The sequence below is a fragment of the Petaurus breviceps genome, unplaced genomic scaffold (genome assembly GCF_028583685.1).
Source record: "Petaurus breviceps papuanus isolate PSGF00001 unplaced genomic scaffold, PetGlider_PUasm1.0 216, whole genome shotgun sequence".
Lineage (NCBI taxonomy): Eukaryota > Metazoa > Chordata > Mammalia > Diprotodontia > Petauridae > Petaurus > Petaurus breviceps.
In genome coordinates this window covers 5645423-5659545 of record NW_027185867.1, presented here as the reverse complement: position 1 = coordinate 5659545, position 14123 = coordinate 5645423, and the positions used below count along the sequence as shown (strand labels likewise).

The window sequence follows — 14123 nt, the reverse complement described above, 5'->3', positions numbered from 1 at the left end:
GTAGTAGTAGTAGTAGTAGTAGTAGTAGTAGTAGTAGTAGTAGTAGTAATGTGTGTGTGTTAGGGGATGAAATTTTCTAGAACAGAGAAAAAGGAAAAAGATAGAAAGAAATATGTGTATGTGACATGTTAGAGTGAATCCAGTGGCACCCATTCCACAGGTCACCTTCTGGTTCATGCTGGCCTCTCCCTAGGTCTGACAGTGTTTTACTGATCCTTCTTCTTTCAGGGAACCTGGAACAAGCCAATGAAGAGTTGAGAGCAATTATCAAGAAGATCTGGAAGCGGACTAGCATGAAGCTCCTGGACCAAGTGGTCCCCCCAGCTGGTGGTGAGCACTCTGCTGAGGGCCTCCCCCTTCCTTCCCGTTCCAGTGGTTCTTCTCCCTGAACACCCACTTCTCTCTAGGGTTCCTCAGACCCCCAGGAAGAAAGTGCTGAATGAGTGGTCTTGAATCCAATAGACCTGGGGAATCAAAGAGGAGAAAAGTGTTTCCAGATGCTTTATGTAGGGTTTGGAAACCCTCTTAAAGAGACTGGAGTGATATATTTATATGGAGCAGGCCAGGCAAATTCCCCTGATACCGAGATGCTGGGCAGGGGCAACTTCAATCAGAACTCTAATGAAAGCCCAGAAAGTAACTGCTCTCCCACGGAAAATTGGACAAATCTCTGTTTATCTTCTAGGGAAGCTTGACCCTGAAAAATAAGTCTCTTCAGTTATTATTTTGTCCAGAATAATTTATTTCATCCTAGACTAACCTGGGCAGAATTTTGAATGGCCTTCTTGTTTGGGAATGGGAATGGTGTTCCCTTGAGACTGTAGCAGATCAAAAGTATCATCACTTCAGCATATATGGGATCTATGCTTGTAAGGAAAGCAGGGAATAGCAGGAGAGGTCATCCAGATCTCACCAGATTTAGCTTTAAAATCCCCATTCCCCTTCCCCAGTCTCTTAAGGAAGGGGCTTGCCTACAGAGGGGAAGGTGAGGAAGGTTTTTCTTTTAGCAGCCTGACTGGGGGCCAGGGCAGGGGATGGCAGGGGTGGGAAGGGAGGGGTTGCAGCACAAGGTTCTAAATTGCCTAACCCATCCCTCCAATAATACATTGCCTCTGACCATGGATGTCTTAGGGACTTGATTCATTCATGCAGTAAGAATTTATCAAACATCTATTATCTATCAGGCACATCTAGACACTGGATATACAAAAACAAAATTAAGCAGTCCATACCCTAAAGGAGTTTACATATAGTAGAGGAAATGGCAGGTACACAAATAAATAAATACAAAACATATGCAAAATAAATACGTGGTAATTTTGGGAGGAGAGGGCACTAACACCAGGGAGATCTGGCTTGACTTTCCATAGAAGGTGGCCCTTTGCATGCTGCAGAGATCTATATATCCAGTCTAGTCTCTCAAACTCCAATCCTACATTACCAATTAGAGATTTCTAACTAGATGTTCCATAGGCATTTCAAACTCATCATGTCTCCAACAAAACGAATTCTTCCCCACCCCCCAAATCCTTCCCTATTTCTAAATTCCTTATTTTGGTGAAGGCAACACCATTCTTCTAGTCACCCAGGTTTGCAACCTCAGAATCATCCTCACTTCTTCCCTCGGGTCCCACACAACTTTCTAATCAGTTGCCAAAGTCTTGTAGATTCTTCCTCCGAAATGTCACATCTGTCTACTCTCTGTTCAGTCGGTCACCACCCTCATTCAAACTTATCGCCTTCCACCTGGTCTATTGCAATAATCCCCTAATTATTCTCCCAGCCTTCAATCTCTTGTGTTGGTTCTCCATCCTGTATACAGCTGCCAAAACACAAATCTGGACCAATCACTAAGCTGTTCAAGAAGCTCAGATTCCTATTGCCTCTAAAATAAAATTAAAAACTCCACTCTTTGACATTTAAAACCTTTCATAATATTATTCCAGTCTGCTTTTTCAAGCATATTGCATATGATTCTCCTTTATACTGCCCCAGTCAACCTGCCCTATTTGTTGTTTCCTGTATATTTCATCTCTCATCTCCAAGCCTTTGTACAAGCTGTCCTCCAGGCCAGAAACGTACTTCTCCCTCACCTTTGCCTTCTACAACTCCTAGATTCCTTCAAGGCTTAGTTTAAGTGCTGTTTCCTATGCAAAAGCTAACCAATTTCTCCCAGTTGCTGGTGTTTTTCCATCCAAAAGTAATTTGTATTTCATAAATGTGTATGTGTATGCACACATATAAATATATACATACATATATATAAATACAAATGTGTGCATACAATATATAGTTGTGTACATATTCACATATATAGTGTGCATACACATATAATGTCTGTGTACATATACACATATAGTGTATGTATAAATATGTAGTGTGTATGCACATATGCATGTACATATATACATATATTATACATATATAGTGTCTGTACATATACACCTATAAATATCTATGTATACCTATGCACCTTTACATATACAATGTGTATACATATACATATGTGTAAGTATAGTGTATATACATATATAAGTATAGCGAGCATACATATATACATACAAAATATATATTTGGTGTGTATATACATCTATGCATATATATGCTATTTACTTATTTGTGTCAGCACCATCTCCCAAATAGAATGTAATATAAATTTCTTAATGGCAGAGATCATTTTATTTTTGTCTTTGTATCTCTGGCATCTAGCATGGAGCCTAGTACATAATTGGTATTTAATAAATTCGTATTGATTGACTGAAAAAAGACTTGGTAACTTTGGAGGTTTCATTTAATGGTAGGAAAACTCAGGCTTTCCAGGTAGAAAATAAGCTCAGAGGGGAAAAAAGGCAGCCAGGTCTAGGCTCCAGTCTTTTCCCTTCCTTCTACTCCCTTCTTCAAACCCCAAAGTATTGTCTTGGGCTATTTAACTCCCGTGGGCCTTAGTTTTAGCATATGTAAGATGAGGGAATGAGACGGAGGTCCCTGTCAGCTTCATGGGAGTCTGGAACATGATGAGAATTTGTCAGGAATTACTGGTAGCAGACATGAAATTGAATTGCTTGTTGCCCACACTAACCGTGCTTCCTCCCAAACCTTCCTCTCCTCATCCCCTGGCTCTACACAACCCTCTCAGATGATGAAGTGACTGTTGGGAAATTCTATGCCACCTTCCTGATTCAAGAGTATTTCCGAAAATTTAAGAAGCGCAAAGAGCAAGGGCTAGTGGGCAAGCCCTCCCAAAGGAACGCGCTGTCTCTACAGGTGAGAAACTAGAGCAGGGACTCTGGTTTTTGTGTGTCGCTGACCCCTTTGGCTGTCTGGAAGAAAACAGGCCTATGAACCTATTCTCAGAATAATGGGTTGGGGGTTTTTTTATTCATAACTGAAGGAAATGCTAGCTCTCAGATAAAAGCTAATCAAATGCTAAATTTCAGATAGAGACTGATAAAAATAAAAATTATTTCTTATTATCCCAGTTCATGGACTCTTGAAATCTACCCATGGATCCCAAGTGGGATCCCCAAAGTTAAGAGCCTCTGGGCTAAAGAGAACAATTAGCTACTCATCGGAGTTAATCCCTCATCCTTCCTCATCCTCACTACCTGTGTGTTCAAGGTCAGAGTGAAGACATCAGAGGTTTCCAAAAACTCTGAAAGCTTCTCTTTAATCTATAAATTCTCTAAAGGCTGACATGCTACCCTATTCTCACACTCTGAATGTGCTGGAAGGAGCCATTCTTTCTCATCTTAGGATGTGGGAACTCCCAAAGATGATATGTGGCTGTCCCTGTTTCTCTGCTATTTTTATAGGTACTTTCTCTGTCATTTTTATAGGTACTTCACTATAAAAACTGTCAGTCAACAGTTAAACTAAACAGAATTGGAGAGAAAGGACTTTCTCCCCTTTTCAGGTCTGTGTAGCTGGACCAGTCCAGAGCTGATCACTTAACTTCAGGGAAGATCCCACACTGTACTTTCAATGGGAACACAAGCCAATAAAAGAAAGGATACAGACAGATAGAGCCGTGTGCGTGTGTGTGTGTGTGTGTGTGTAGATTAGACAGACAGATAGATAGATAGATAGATAGATAGATAGATAGATAGATAGATAGATAGATAGATAGACAGACAGACAGACAGACAGACAGACAAACTATATAAGCAGGTACACACAGATCACCTGCTAAACAGAGAAGCATAGCTTTGGTTTGGTCAAGGGTGGAGTCCAGGTAATCGGGAGATTGCTGGCTCTATGTAACCTGAACGTGGGAGGTTAACATGGAGGAAAGAAGGTCCTCACACCACTTGGCTGTATTCTAGGCTGGTCTCCGTACACTGCATGACATCGGACCAGAGATTCGTCGGGCCATCTCTGGGGACCTGACAGCGGAAGAGGAGTTGGACAAGGCTATGAAGGAAGCTGTGTCTGCTGCCTCTGAAGATGACATCTTTAGGGTAGGTGGATGCCTGACCCTTCAGCACAGATCTCTAATACACCATTAAAAAAAAAAATCGGACAGAGAAAAGCAATCAGCTGAGTAGGCCCGGTTTGCTGTGTGTTGGACTCTTGCCATGCTACTTCTCATCCTTTTCTTCATCTGCTCCACCCACCTTCTGCTCCAATCCATACCAGTGATGCCCTGCACTTATCTCCAACTAGAGTGCTGAGAGGGAATGGGAAAGAAAGAGTCACCTCCTGGACTGGGAGAAGTGCACCCTATGCAGGGAATGGTTTCTTCCTCTGCCCTCGGAGGTGGATCTTTCAAGGGGGATCTCCCCATAGAGGTAGCAATGAAAAACTCCTGACTATATTTGTGTCAGGGTTCATTCCCAACAGCCTCTGTCCTGGAGCTTTGGCGAAAACTAGGATGGAGGGGAGGAGGCCCTTCTTTAGTTGAAGTAGACAATTGTTTCATCATCATCATCTTCCCATCTTCCTTCTTTCTCTCTCCTTTTCCTTCCCCCAACTCTTGTAGGCTCATAAACAGGCTTATAGATTTTAAGCTTAAAGGGATATTAGAGATCACTGATTCTGCCTCCTTCATTTTACACGTGAGGAGACTGAGGTGCAGAAAATTTAAGTGACTTGTCCAGGGTCATACAGGCAATAAGCAGCAGAGCTGGGTTTTAAACCCAGTTACTTTGACTCCAAACTCCATGTTCTTTGTACTATGCCATGATGTCCCATTGAAGCCCCTTCCTTCCCTTGTTCCCTCCCTCCCTTCCTCCTCAATCAAAAGCAAATTGACTTAAGGAAACAGATCTCTGCTGGAGACTCTACTTCCAAGGCTTCATATAATTTCATTATTTTTAGAATACATCAAGTTGAAAATGCCCTCCTATCAAAGCTCTAGTACCTCCTGGTATCAGAAAACCAATCACCTTGTGAATAGCCACTCACTCATCCAGCCAGAGTAATCAATCAGTCAGCAGGCACTATGCCAGGCTCCCAGGCTCAGGAGATTCAAAGACAAAAATGAAACAATACCTGCTTTCAAGAAGCTATCGGTTGTTTTTGTTTTTGTTTTTTAATTTTGTCAAGACGAGAAAGGACTATTGGGAAAGAATATTGGCTGAATTTCCTTTAACTCTCTGAGGGCCCTCCTGGGAGAAGGACAGATTGTATCTGAACAATATGGCCTAGCAGATTGTTGGTCTTTATTATCTTCCCAGACTGGATAGGAAAATCATAACCATATGAGTCTATTGGTTCCCTTCTCTTGAAATCTAGCTGTACTCCCCATTACTGGCTCAGGGTCCAACCAAGAACCTCATTGATATTCAGGCGAACCATCTGGAAATACTTTCCAAATGCAGGCCTGAAAGTCATCACCATCTTTAAAGGGTTTATTTTTTAAATCCTTAGACAACTTTTAGAATTATTGGGATGTTAGCCTCTAATTTCTGTCCCTTTAATTCTGTCTTTTTTTATTTCTCCTAGTTATTTTACAAAGGGCAGGTCCCTCTTGAGTGTCCATGTCAATAGGTCAATCAGCCAGTCAGCATTTATTAAATACTAACTACATATGTCAAGCACTGTGCTAAGTGATAAGGTCCTGTTCCCGTGTAGTATTTCAGCATTTACTACATGCAGCACCAGAAGTGGCTAATAGGGCCAAACTTTTCTGCTCCTGGGAGTCTGATTGAGGATTATTTCTCCAAAGGAGGGGGAGGAGACAGCTGAGGGAACATTATTTTCTCCCCAACTCCTACCCTGTCTTGCTTACAGAGGGCTGGTGGCCTGTTTGGCAATCATGTCAGCTACTACCAAAGCGATGGTCGAAGCTCCTTCCCCCAGACCTTCACCACCCAGCGCCCACTGCATATCAACAAGGCCGGTAACAGCCAGGGCGACACGGAGTCGCCATCCCATGAGAAACTGGTGGACTCCACGTTCACTCCCAGCAGCTACTCATCCTCTGGTTCCAATGCCAACATCAACAACGCCAACAACACTGCCCTGGGCCGCTTCCCCTGTCCCACCGGTTACCCCAGTACGGTCAGCACAGTGGAGGGCCATGGGACCCCCTTGTCCCCTGCCATCCGGGTGCACGAGACAGCGTGGAAGTTCAGCTCCAGGAGGTAAGCCAGGTGGAGAAATCCACGTGTGAAGTATGTGGGGCCTGAGCAAGGCGGTCTGGTGGGGACATAGCCAAGGGAGTTAGGGGAGCGGGGCAAGGGAGAGAGACAGAGACAGAGATAGAAAACCCAGCCCCTCAGTCTACCCGTGTTCCCTTAGGCTTGCAGTGTGTCTAATGATATCCTGGGAAAGAGGGAGATACCATAGTGACCTCATACCTGACTTGAAGGATCTTTTATTTCACTTCATATTCTTGGAGCAATAAAGCCTCTTCCCCACAGATAGGAATCTCCATGATGCCAGGCTACTGGACAGAACCTTAAGTAGCTAAACTGTATGGTACTGCTGCTCCTTTTCCCCCTGCCCCACTAACCCCCAACGACATCCTATACAATTGTAAAAAAAAAAAAAATGGAGAAAAGCCCGTCTATGGAAAAACCTGCTAATTATTAATTATGCAAAACTGTGAATTAGTCAGTGCCTCTATAAAGGGAGAAGCCCATTCTATTTCTGTCCATCCCACTACCACTGTTAACCCCTCTTCTCTGTTTCACTGACCCAGAGCTCCTCTCTCTGGGGCACAAAACCTTCTCTCCCCAGGATCGGTTTCAGTCACTTATACCTCGGTATAAAGGTGTCCCTGTGTTGCCTTTCCCAGAACAATCTGTATTTTAGCCTGGATCACTAGTGAATTCAAAGGCTTTGATACCTGCCCAGGTCTGGTGGGGAAGGCATTTGAAAAAGGAACCTGTCTATTTTGCCCCTTAATATGACAAGCTTTGCCCTATCCTGATGATCTCAGCTATGCTGTCTTCTTTCTTGACTTGGTCTTTGCTACTCCGTCCCCTCCACTTTTGCTCCTTAATGGCACCAGGATGCATTGTTGTAGAATGTCATGATGGCAGGTGTCTCCTCTGCTGCACACTTCTGAAACTATAGCCAGGACCTGGGAGAGTCAGAGCATGAGCTATACTGGCAGCTTCATACCCCATAAGGAAGAAAGGAAGAAGAAAAGAGGGCTCCCACACACACGCTGGCGTATCACATTGATATAGCGTTCTTTCAGAATGAGACAGCCTGCACGTGGTAGGCTCAACAAGCTGCCATAATGTCTGGCCACCAGAGTTTTCAGGAACCAGGTCTCTTCTGTTCCCTTCTCTGCTTTCTGGTCCAGGAGGAAATAAATGTAAGAACTACAAATTATCCTGCAGTCTGCCAGATGAGTGCCCTGTTTGGGGAGAGAAAAGTTTACCCTGCTTCCATCTATAAGGCACAATTTCTCACTCTTTTTATTACTCACTCTTTAATCCATTTATGGAGATAGTCACATGGGTCTAGGATCTGAAACAATATCTGGGGGAGAGAGAGAGAGAGAGAGAGAGAGAGAGAGAGAGAGAGAGAGAGAGAGAGAGAGAGAGAGAGAGAGAGAGAGAGAGAGAGGTTTTATTTTTGTTTTAAAACTATAATCTTTGACTTTACTTTGTGGAGAATGAGGAATATAATCTAAGGGAGACCAAAGGTCAAAGAGGACTGTTTGATTTTTTGCATTTATCTAAAGGCAAAAAGCCATGTGGTGATATGAGTACAGAGTTAGAGAGGTCTGGGTTCAGGTCCACCGCCCCCCCCCCCCAACATGCACACACATGCTGTCTTTGTGAACTTGGACAAGTCACAATCTCTTAGGACTCTAGGTAATTCTGTGAGACTAGAAGTCTTAGAGAAGGTGCTGACCTACATTAGTAGAGGGAATTTCCTCATTTGGGAATTCCCCCATGTGAATGTAATCACAGGTCCACTCCCTATTCTATTTGAAAAGGCACCTCACCTGGATGACGTATTAATGCCTTTCTAACATAGCAAAAACAAAACAAAATAAAAAACCAAGAAGTAAAAAAATAAACAAACAAATAATAACTATGGAAGTGATACCAGCATGTTAAGTTGACCCTCGATGGAGAAATTATGGGAAAATATAGACAAGGATGGCACAGGTATTCCCCCAAGTCATCTCCCACACTTGGCACACACTCCTTCCCCATCTCTGTCCAAATTCTTCTCTTCCTTCAAAGGCCACCTGAAACTCAACCTCCTCCATGATGCCTACACTCGCGCACGCACGCACACACACATGAGCACACGCGCACACACACACACACATTAGCACATGCACGCGCACACACACACCAAATGAAAGCTTTCTCTCCCTCCTCAAATGTTCCTGTAACCATCTGTCTTCGTCTCTTTTCTGCCTCCATCACATTCTACTCCATGTCATACAGCTGTGTATGTGCCAAGTCTCCCTAAGAGTTATACAGTGGTAAATGCATAGTTCTTAATGTCAGGAGACCTGAATTGAATTCCTGTAACTATAGACAAAGTACTTCACCTGCTTGCTTCACACAGACATTGTAAGGAAAGTTTGCAAACCTCAAAATGCCATATAAATATGAATTCTCATTATTAGACTGTAAGTCCTATGGAGAAAGAAGCAGATATTTCTCATATTTGTACCTTAGTGTCTAGCATGGTGCTTAGTAAGGGTTTGTCCACTCTACATGAACTGAGGATTAAGGCATGAGTTGCATCTTTATCATTCCCTCCATCCCCAGCAGTGAAATCATGGATGTATGGCAGTATTGAATACTAAAACACTGACAAGAGTTGTTTTTTTAACAGATAAATAATATAACAGATAAATATAAATAAATACAATAAATAATATAATAGAGAAGTAGATAAAACCAAGGGAAATATAAGAAAACAAGTTTAAGTAACTTTACCTAGGGCACTGTGCTTGTTTTGACCATGTCCAATGGACAGTCTAATCCTCCTGAAATTAATCCAATTATAACAACAAGAATTTTTTCACATTTGAATGTCGTTTCACAACTTACAAAGCACTTTTCTCTACAATACCTCTGTGAAGGAGTACTGCAAATATTATATCTGTTTCATAGCACCCTTCAGGTAGTCTACACCCCTCCTTCTGACTTCCCTATTTCTATCAATGGTGCCATCATTCATTCCATCCACCATAAACCTTGGTGTTGTCTTTAGTTTTCTCACTTTCCTAGCTACCCGTCTCTCCCCCTCTATTATTCCTACCACTATTCTTTTTTAAATTAAATTTCTATTTTATTTTCTGTAACAAATTTCTTCCTCATCCATCAATAAAGAAAGAAAAATAAAATCCCTGGGATACCTTCTCTCCCCTTTTTTGACTACTCAGTTCAATTCAAGAAGCAATTATTAAATGTCTACCACTTGGCAGATACCATACAGGGGGAAAGGAGGGAAAAACAGTCCCTGCCCCCAAGAAGATTACTTTACAGGGCAGAGGGGAATGGGGAAGAAGACCCCAACATATACACGGATAAGTAAAAACAAAATATATGCAAAGTGATTTGTATTACCTTTATATTTTAAAGGGCGAACAGTAGGTTTGGTATGGGTATAGGGAATCAGGATAAACTTCCTCTAGGAGGTGTCAGTGAACTTTGAAGGAAGCTAGCTAGGTATCCTACAAGGCAGAAGTAAGGGAAGAAAGTGTTGCAGGTATGGGGGAGACAGCCTGTAAAAAGGTACAGAGACAAAAATAGAATGTCATTTTATGGGGAACCATATGTAACTGAAATGAATGTCTGAAGGAAAACTGACGGAGAGCAGTGATGGGCTGGAGCCAGATTTTAAAGGGCTTTAAGAGACAAATAAAAGAGTCTATATTTTATCCTATGGGCTATAGAAAGCTGCTGAGCAGGGGAGTGACAAGGTCAAGACTCCTACTGTAGGAATAGCAGGGAGAGAGACTAAGTAAGAGGCTATTGTAAGGTCCAAGACAATTCCAAAGGCCTCACAGTGAAAAATGCTATCCACCTCCAGAGAAATAACTTGATGGAATGCAGATTGAAGCGTACTATTTTCACTTTATTTCTTTTTTATGATTTCTTGTATGTGTTTTCTTTCACAACATGCCAGTATGGAAATATGTTTTGCATGATTGCACATATATCACTTGTATCAAACTGCTTACTGCCTCAGGAAGGGGGCAGGGGTGGAAAGAAGGAGAGAATTGGGAACTCAAAAAAAATTTTTTTAACAGTGTTAAAAATTGTTTTTAAATGCAATTAGGGAAAACATATTATCAAAAAAAAAGAGGCCATCCAAATGAAAGGGAATGAACTAGAACAGTGGCTGTGCGAGAGGAGAGAAGGGGACAGCTGTAAGATATATTAAGGAAGTAGATTTGACAAGACTTGGCAATTGATTTGGATGTGAGGAGTGAGGGAAAAGGAAGAGAGAAAGATGGCCCGGAGGCTGTAATGGGTATTCTACACAGAAATAAGGAAGTTAGGAATTAGAGAGGACAGTGGAGTCTGGGGAACTCAAAGAGACTGAGTTCTGAGTAAGACATGTTAAATTTTAAATGCCCACTCAAGCAGCTAGATGGCACACTAGAACACAAGACCTGGAGTCAGGAAGATCCAAGTTCAAACGTGACCTCAGTCACGAACTGTGTGGCCCTGGGAAGCTCACCTAACCTTGTTCTGCCTCAGATTCTTCAGTTATAAAATGGGGATAATAACAGCCCCTCTCTCCCAGGACTGTTGATCAAATGAGATAATATAGGTAAAGTGCCTGACACCTAGCATGTTTGTTTCCTTCCTTCCATTGGACAGCTGGTTGGAGGGAGATGTCCAGTAGATGGTTAGTGTTGAAGTACTAGAGTCCATAAGAGAGACTAGGACTAGGCATAAAGAACAGGAATTCATCTGCATAGAGATGAAAGTTGGGGCAGCTAGGTGGTGCAGTGAATAGAGCACTGGCCCTGGAGTCAAGAGGACCTGAGTTCAAATCCGACCTCAGACATTTGACACAAAACTAACCGTGTGACCTTGGACAAGTCACTTAACCCCAATTGCCCTGCCTTCCCCCTCCAAAAAGACCAAAAACAAAAAACATAGAGATGAAAGTTAAGCCTGTAGGAGTGATAAGACTGCTAAGAGGAAGGGTAGAGAAAGGAAAGGGAAGAGGACCTAGGAGAGAGGCCTGGGGTACACTTTAGAACAGGAGGTAGAATTCTCCCATGAGGGGGGATGAGGAGCAGTCAGACATGGAGGAGGACAGCCAATGTCACCAAAGCCCAGGGAGGAGAGAGTACATAGGAAATGGAAGTGGCCGACAATGTTAAATGCTAAAAGAGGTCAAGGACCAGGACTGAGAAAAGGCCGTCAGATCTGGTGATTAAAAGATCATCGGAAACCTTGAGGAAAGCCCTTTCAGATGGACGATGAGGTCAGAAGCCAGACTGCTTCCGAGGTTGTCCAATGTGTCTAGGGTGTGAAAGTGGAGGTGATGAGTATAGAAGGCTTTTTTTTCCTCCAAATTTGGTTGTAAAAGGTGAGAGAGATAGGACAGAAGCTTGAAAGGATGGCAGACTGAAATGAAGGTTTTTAAAAGATGGAGATCTATGCATATTTGTAAGCAATAGAGAAGGAGCCAGTGGATAAGGAGGAGTTGACACTTGGAGAGAGAGAAATTAAGCTCATCTTTTAGAATCCAATTCAAAACTGTTGCTCCCTCCTTAACCTAAACCCCTCCCACCAATAATGATATTTTCCTCTTCAGACATCCTGGATTTCAAGTTGTTTTGCACTGACCTTCTTCCTTCACTCCCCTAGAGGTTTCTGCGGCTTTAGACCCTTGGAAAGTCCTCCCCTAATCCTATTCCAAACTATATTTCTCTTAAAAAGTTCAGCCTCCCAGAAGCACATTCAGTAGACTGTTAAAGCCAATTCTAACTTTGTTCAAAACTTAGTTGCTTCACTTGGTTTTTTTTCCAAGTCAGCATTTGGGTCTTGTCCCTCAATCAGCCTTCGTCTTCAAAACCTGTCTGCATTTCATCAACTGTGTCCCATAGCCAGAAGCAGACTGCTACCTATCTCCCTTCAAACCTTTCCCCTTCCCCTTTAGACCTCCACCTCAGTTCCTCTTCCTCTTCTAAGGGAAGCTTTCAGGTTGGATTTCATTTGTATAGCAGAGAAATACTGGGTCAGGTCTTTCCTAGTTGTAATCACCAACTGCACTGATTTCCCTATGTGGTACAGTGCCAAGAACACTGGACAAGGGGTTAGGAGAGATCTGGGTTCTAACTACAAATCTAACACAAAATCTGGAAGATCATTTAATTTCTCCAACCCTATCTTTTTCTCATCTAGAATTTGGGCATAATTAGACCAATAATAATTCACATTTATATATATATATACATATATATATATATATATATAATCTCCTTTGAGCCTCACAATAACCTTGTAAGACAGGTGCTAGATAGAGATGTCTGTATCACAAGGATGATAATAATATCTCTATTGAATTCTGATGATGCCACCACTTCAGGGAATTTGTTCATTATTTTAATTAATCAGGACCTAGCTGTATTTTAAAACTGTAATGCTAAGGTTCTGGTAGACCCCTGCAGAGAACCCCCAACAAGAGCTATGACAGTAATATGAATGAGGACACAGAATATCGTAGCAAGCCCAGCCTGATCTCCACTGAGATGTGAGCTGGTCCCTTCACGTCAGAGAAAAGTTCAGACAGCTGAGTTTTCTAGTAATAAAAAGTAGGTCACATTTATATAATGGTTTAAGGTTTACAAAAGGTTTTCCCACAATAGCACTATGAGGAAGGGAGATGGATGCCATGGTATGATAGATTTGGCCTTGAAATGGAGTCAGGATAGATCTGGGTCCAAATCCCACCTCTGACACTTGCTGGGTGACCATTATCACATTTTTTAATCTTTCTGAACCAGGTCCTGATTAGTTTAAATAATGAACAAATTCCCAGAAATGAATTTGAATTTACACTGCTGATTTCCACTGGACTGTAACCAATGGGGAGACGGGGGGAGGGAGAGGGAAAGAATGAAACAAGCATTTATGAAGCACCTGTTATATGCCCGGCACTGTGCTAAGGATTTTATAAATATCACATTTGTTCCTCACAACAATCTTCTGAAGTGGGTGCCATTATAATCCTCATATTACATTTGAGAAAATGAAGGTAAACAGAGGTTAAGTGACCTGCTTAGTGTCTGAGGCTGGATTTGAACTCAGGTCTTCTGACTCCAGGCCTAACACCACCTAGCTGTGATTTGCCCAGGGTTACACAACCAGTGTGTGTCAGAAGCAGAAATTTAACCCAGGTCTTCTTGGCTTCAAAGCCCACTCTCTACTCACAATACTGTGCCGCTACTCTGTATTTTAATAAACAAAAACAAGACACAGAGAATTCTAGAGGATGATATCAACCCTATTCTCAAGAGGCAGAGTGCTCCAACTTAGCTCCTTGTTCCCCATTTGACCCTTTTGCCAAATTGCTTTTGCCTCCAGGATAGTAATATCCAGTTGGAGGAGTCGCCAGTCACTCAACTATGCCCAGATGTACACCTCTACATGCATAGGAGGGACATTTTTCCCCCTAACCTGCAGGAAGAAGAAGAAGAAGAAGAAGAAGAAGAAGAAGAAGAAGAAGAA

General features: G+C 42.3%; 1 protein-coding gene across 1 annotated transcript in view; it reads left to right on the top strand.

The window, feature by feature from the left end:
- Positions 1-14123, top strand: part of CACNA1C (calcium voltage-gated channel subunit alpha1 C) — an 879081-nt gene that overhangs the window by 850198 nt on the left and 14760 nt on the right. Inside the window, exons 40-43 of the mRNA XM_069094317.1 lie at positions 229-330; positions 3137-3264; positions 4323-4457; positions 6232-6584. Coding sequence (XP_068950418.1) covers positions 229-330; positions 3137-3264; positions 4323-4457; positions 6232-6584 — 718 coding nt within the window. The remainder of the gene's footprint in view (positions 1-228; positions 331-3136; positions 3265-4322; positions 4458-6231; positions 6585-14123) is intronic.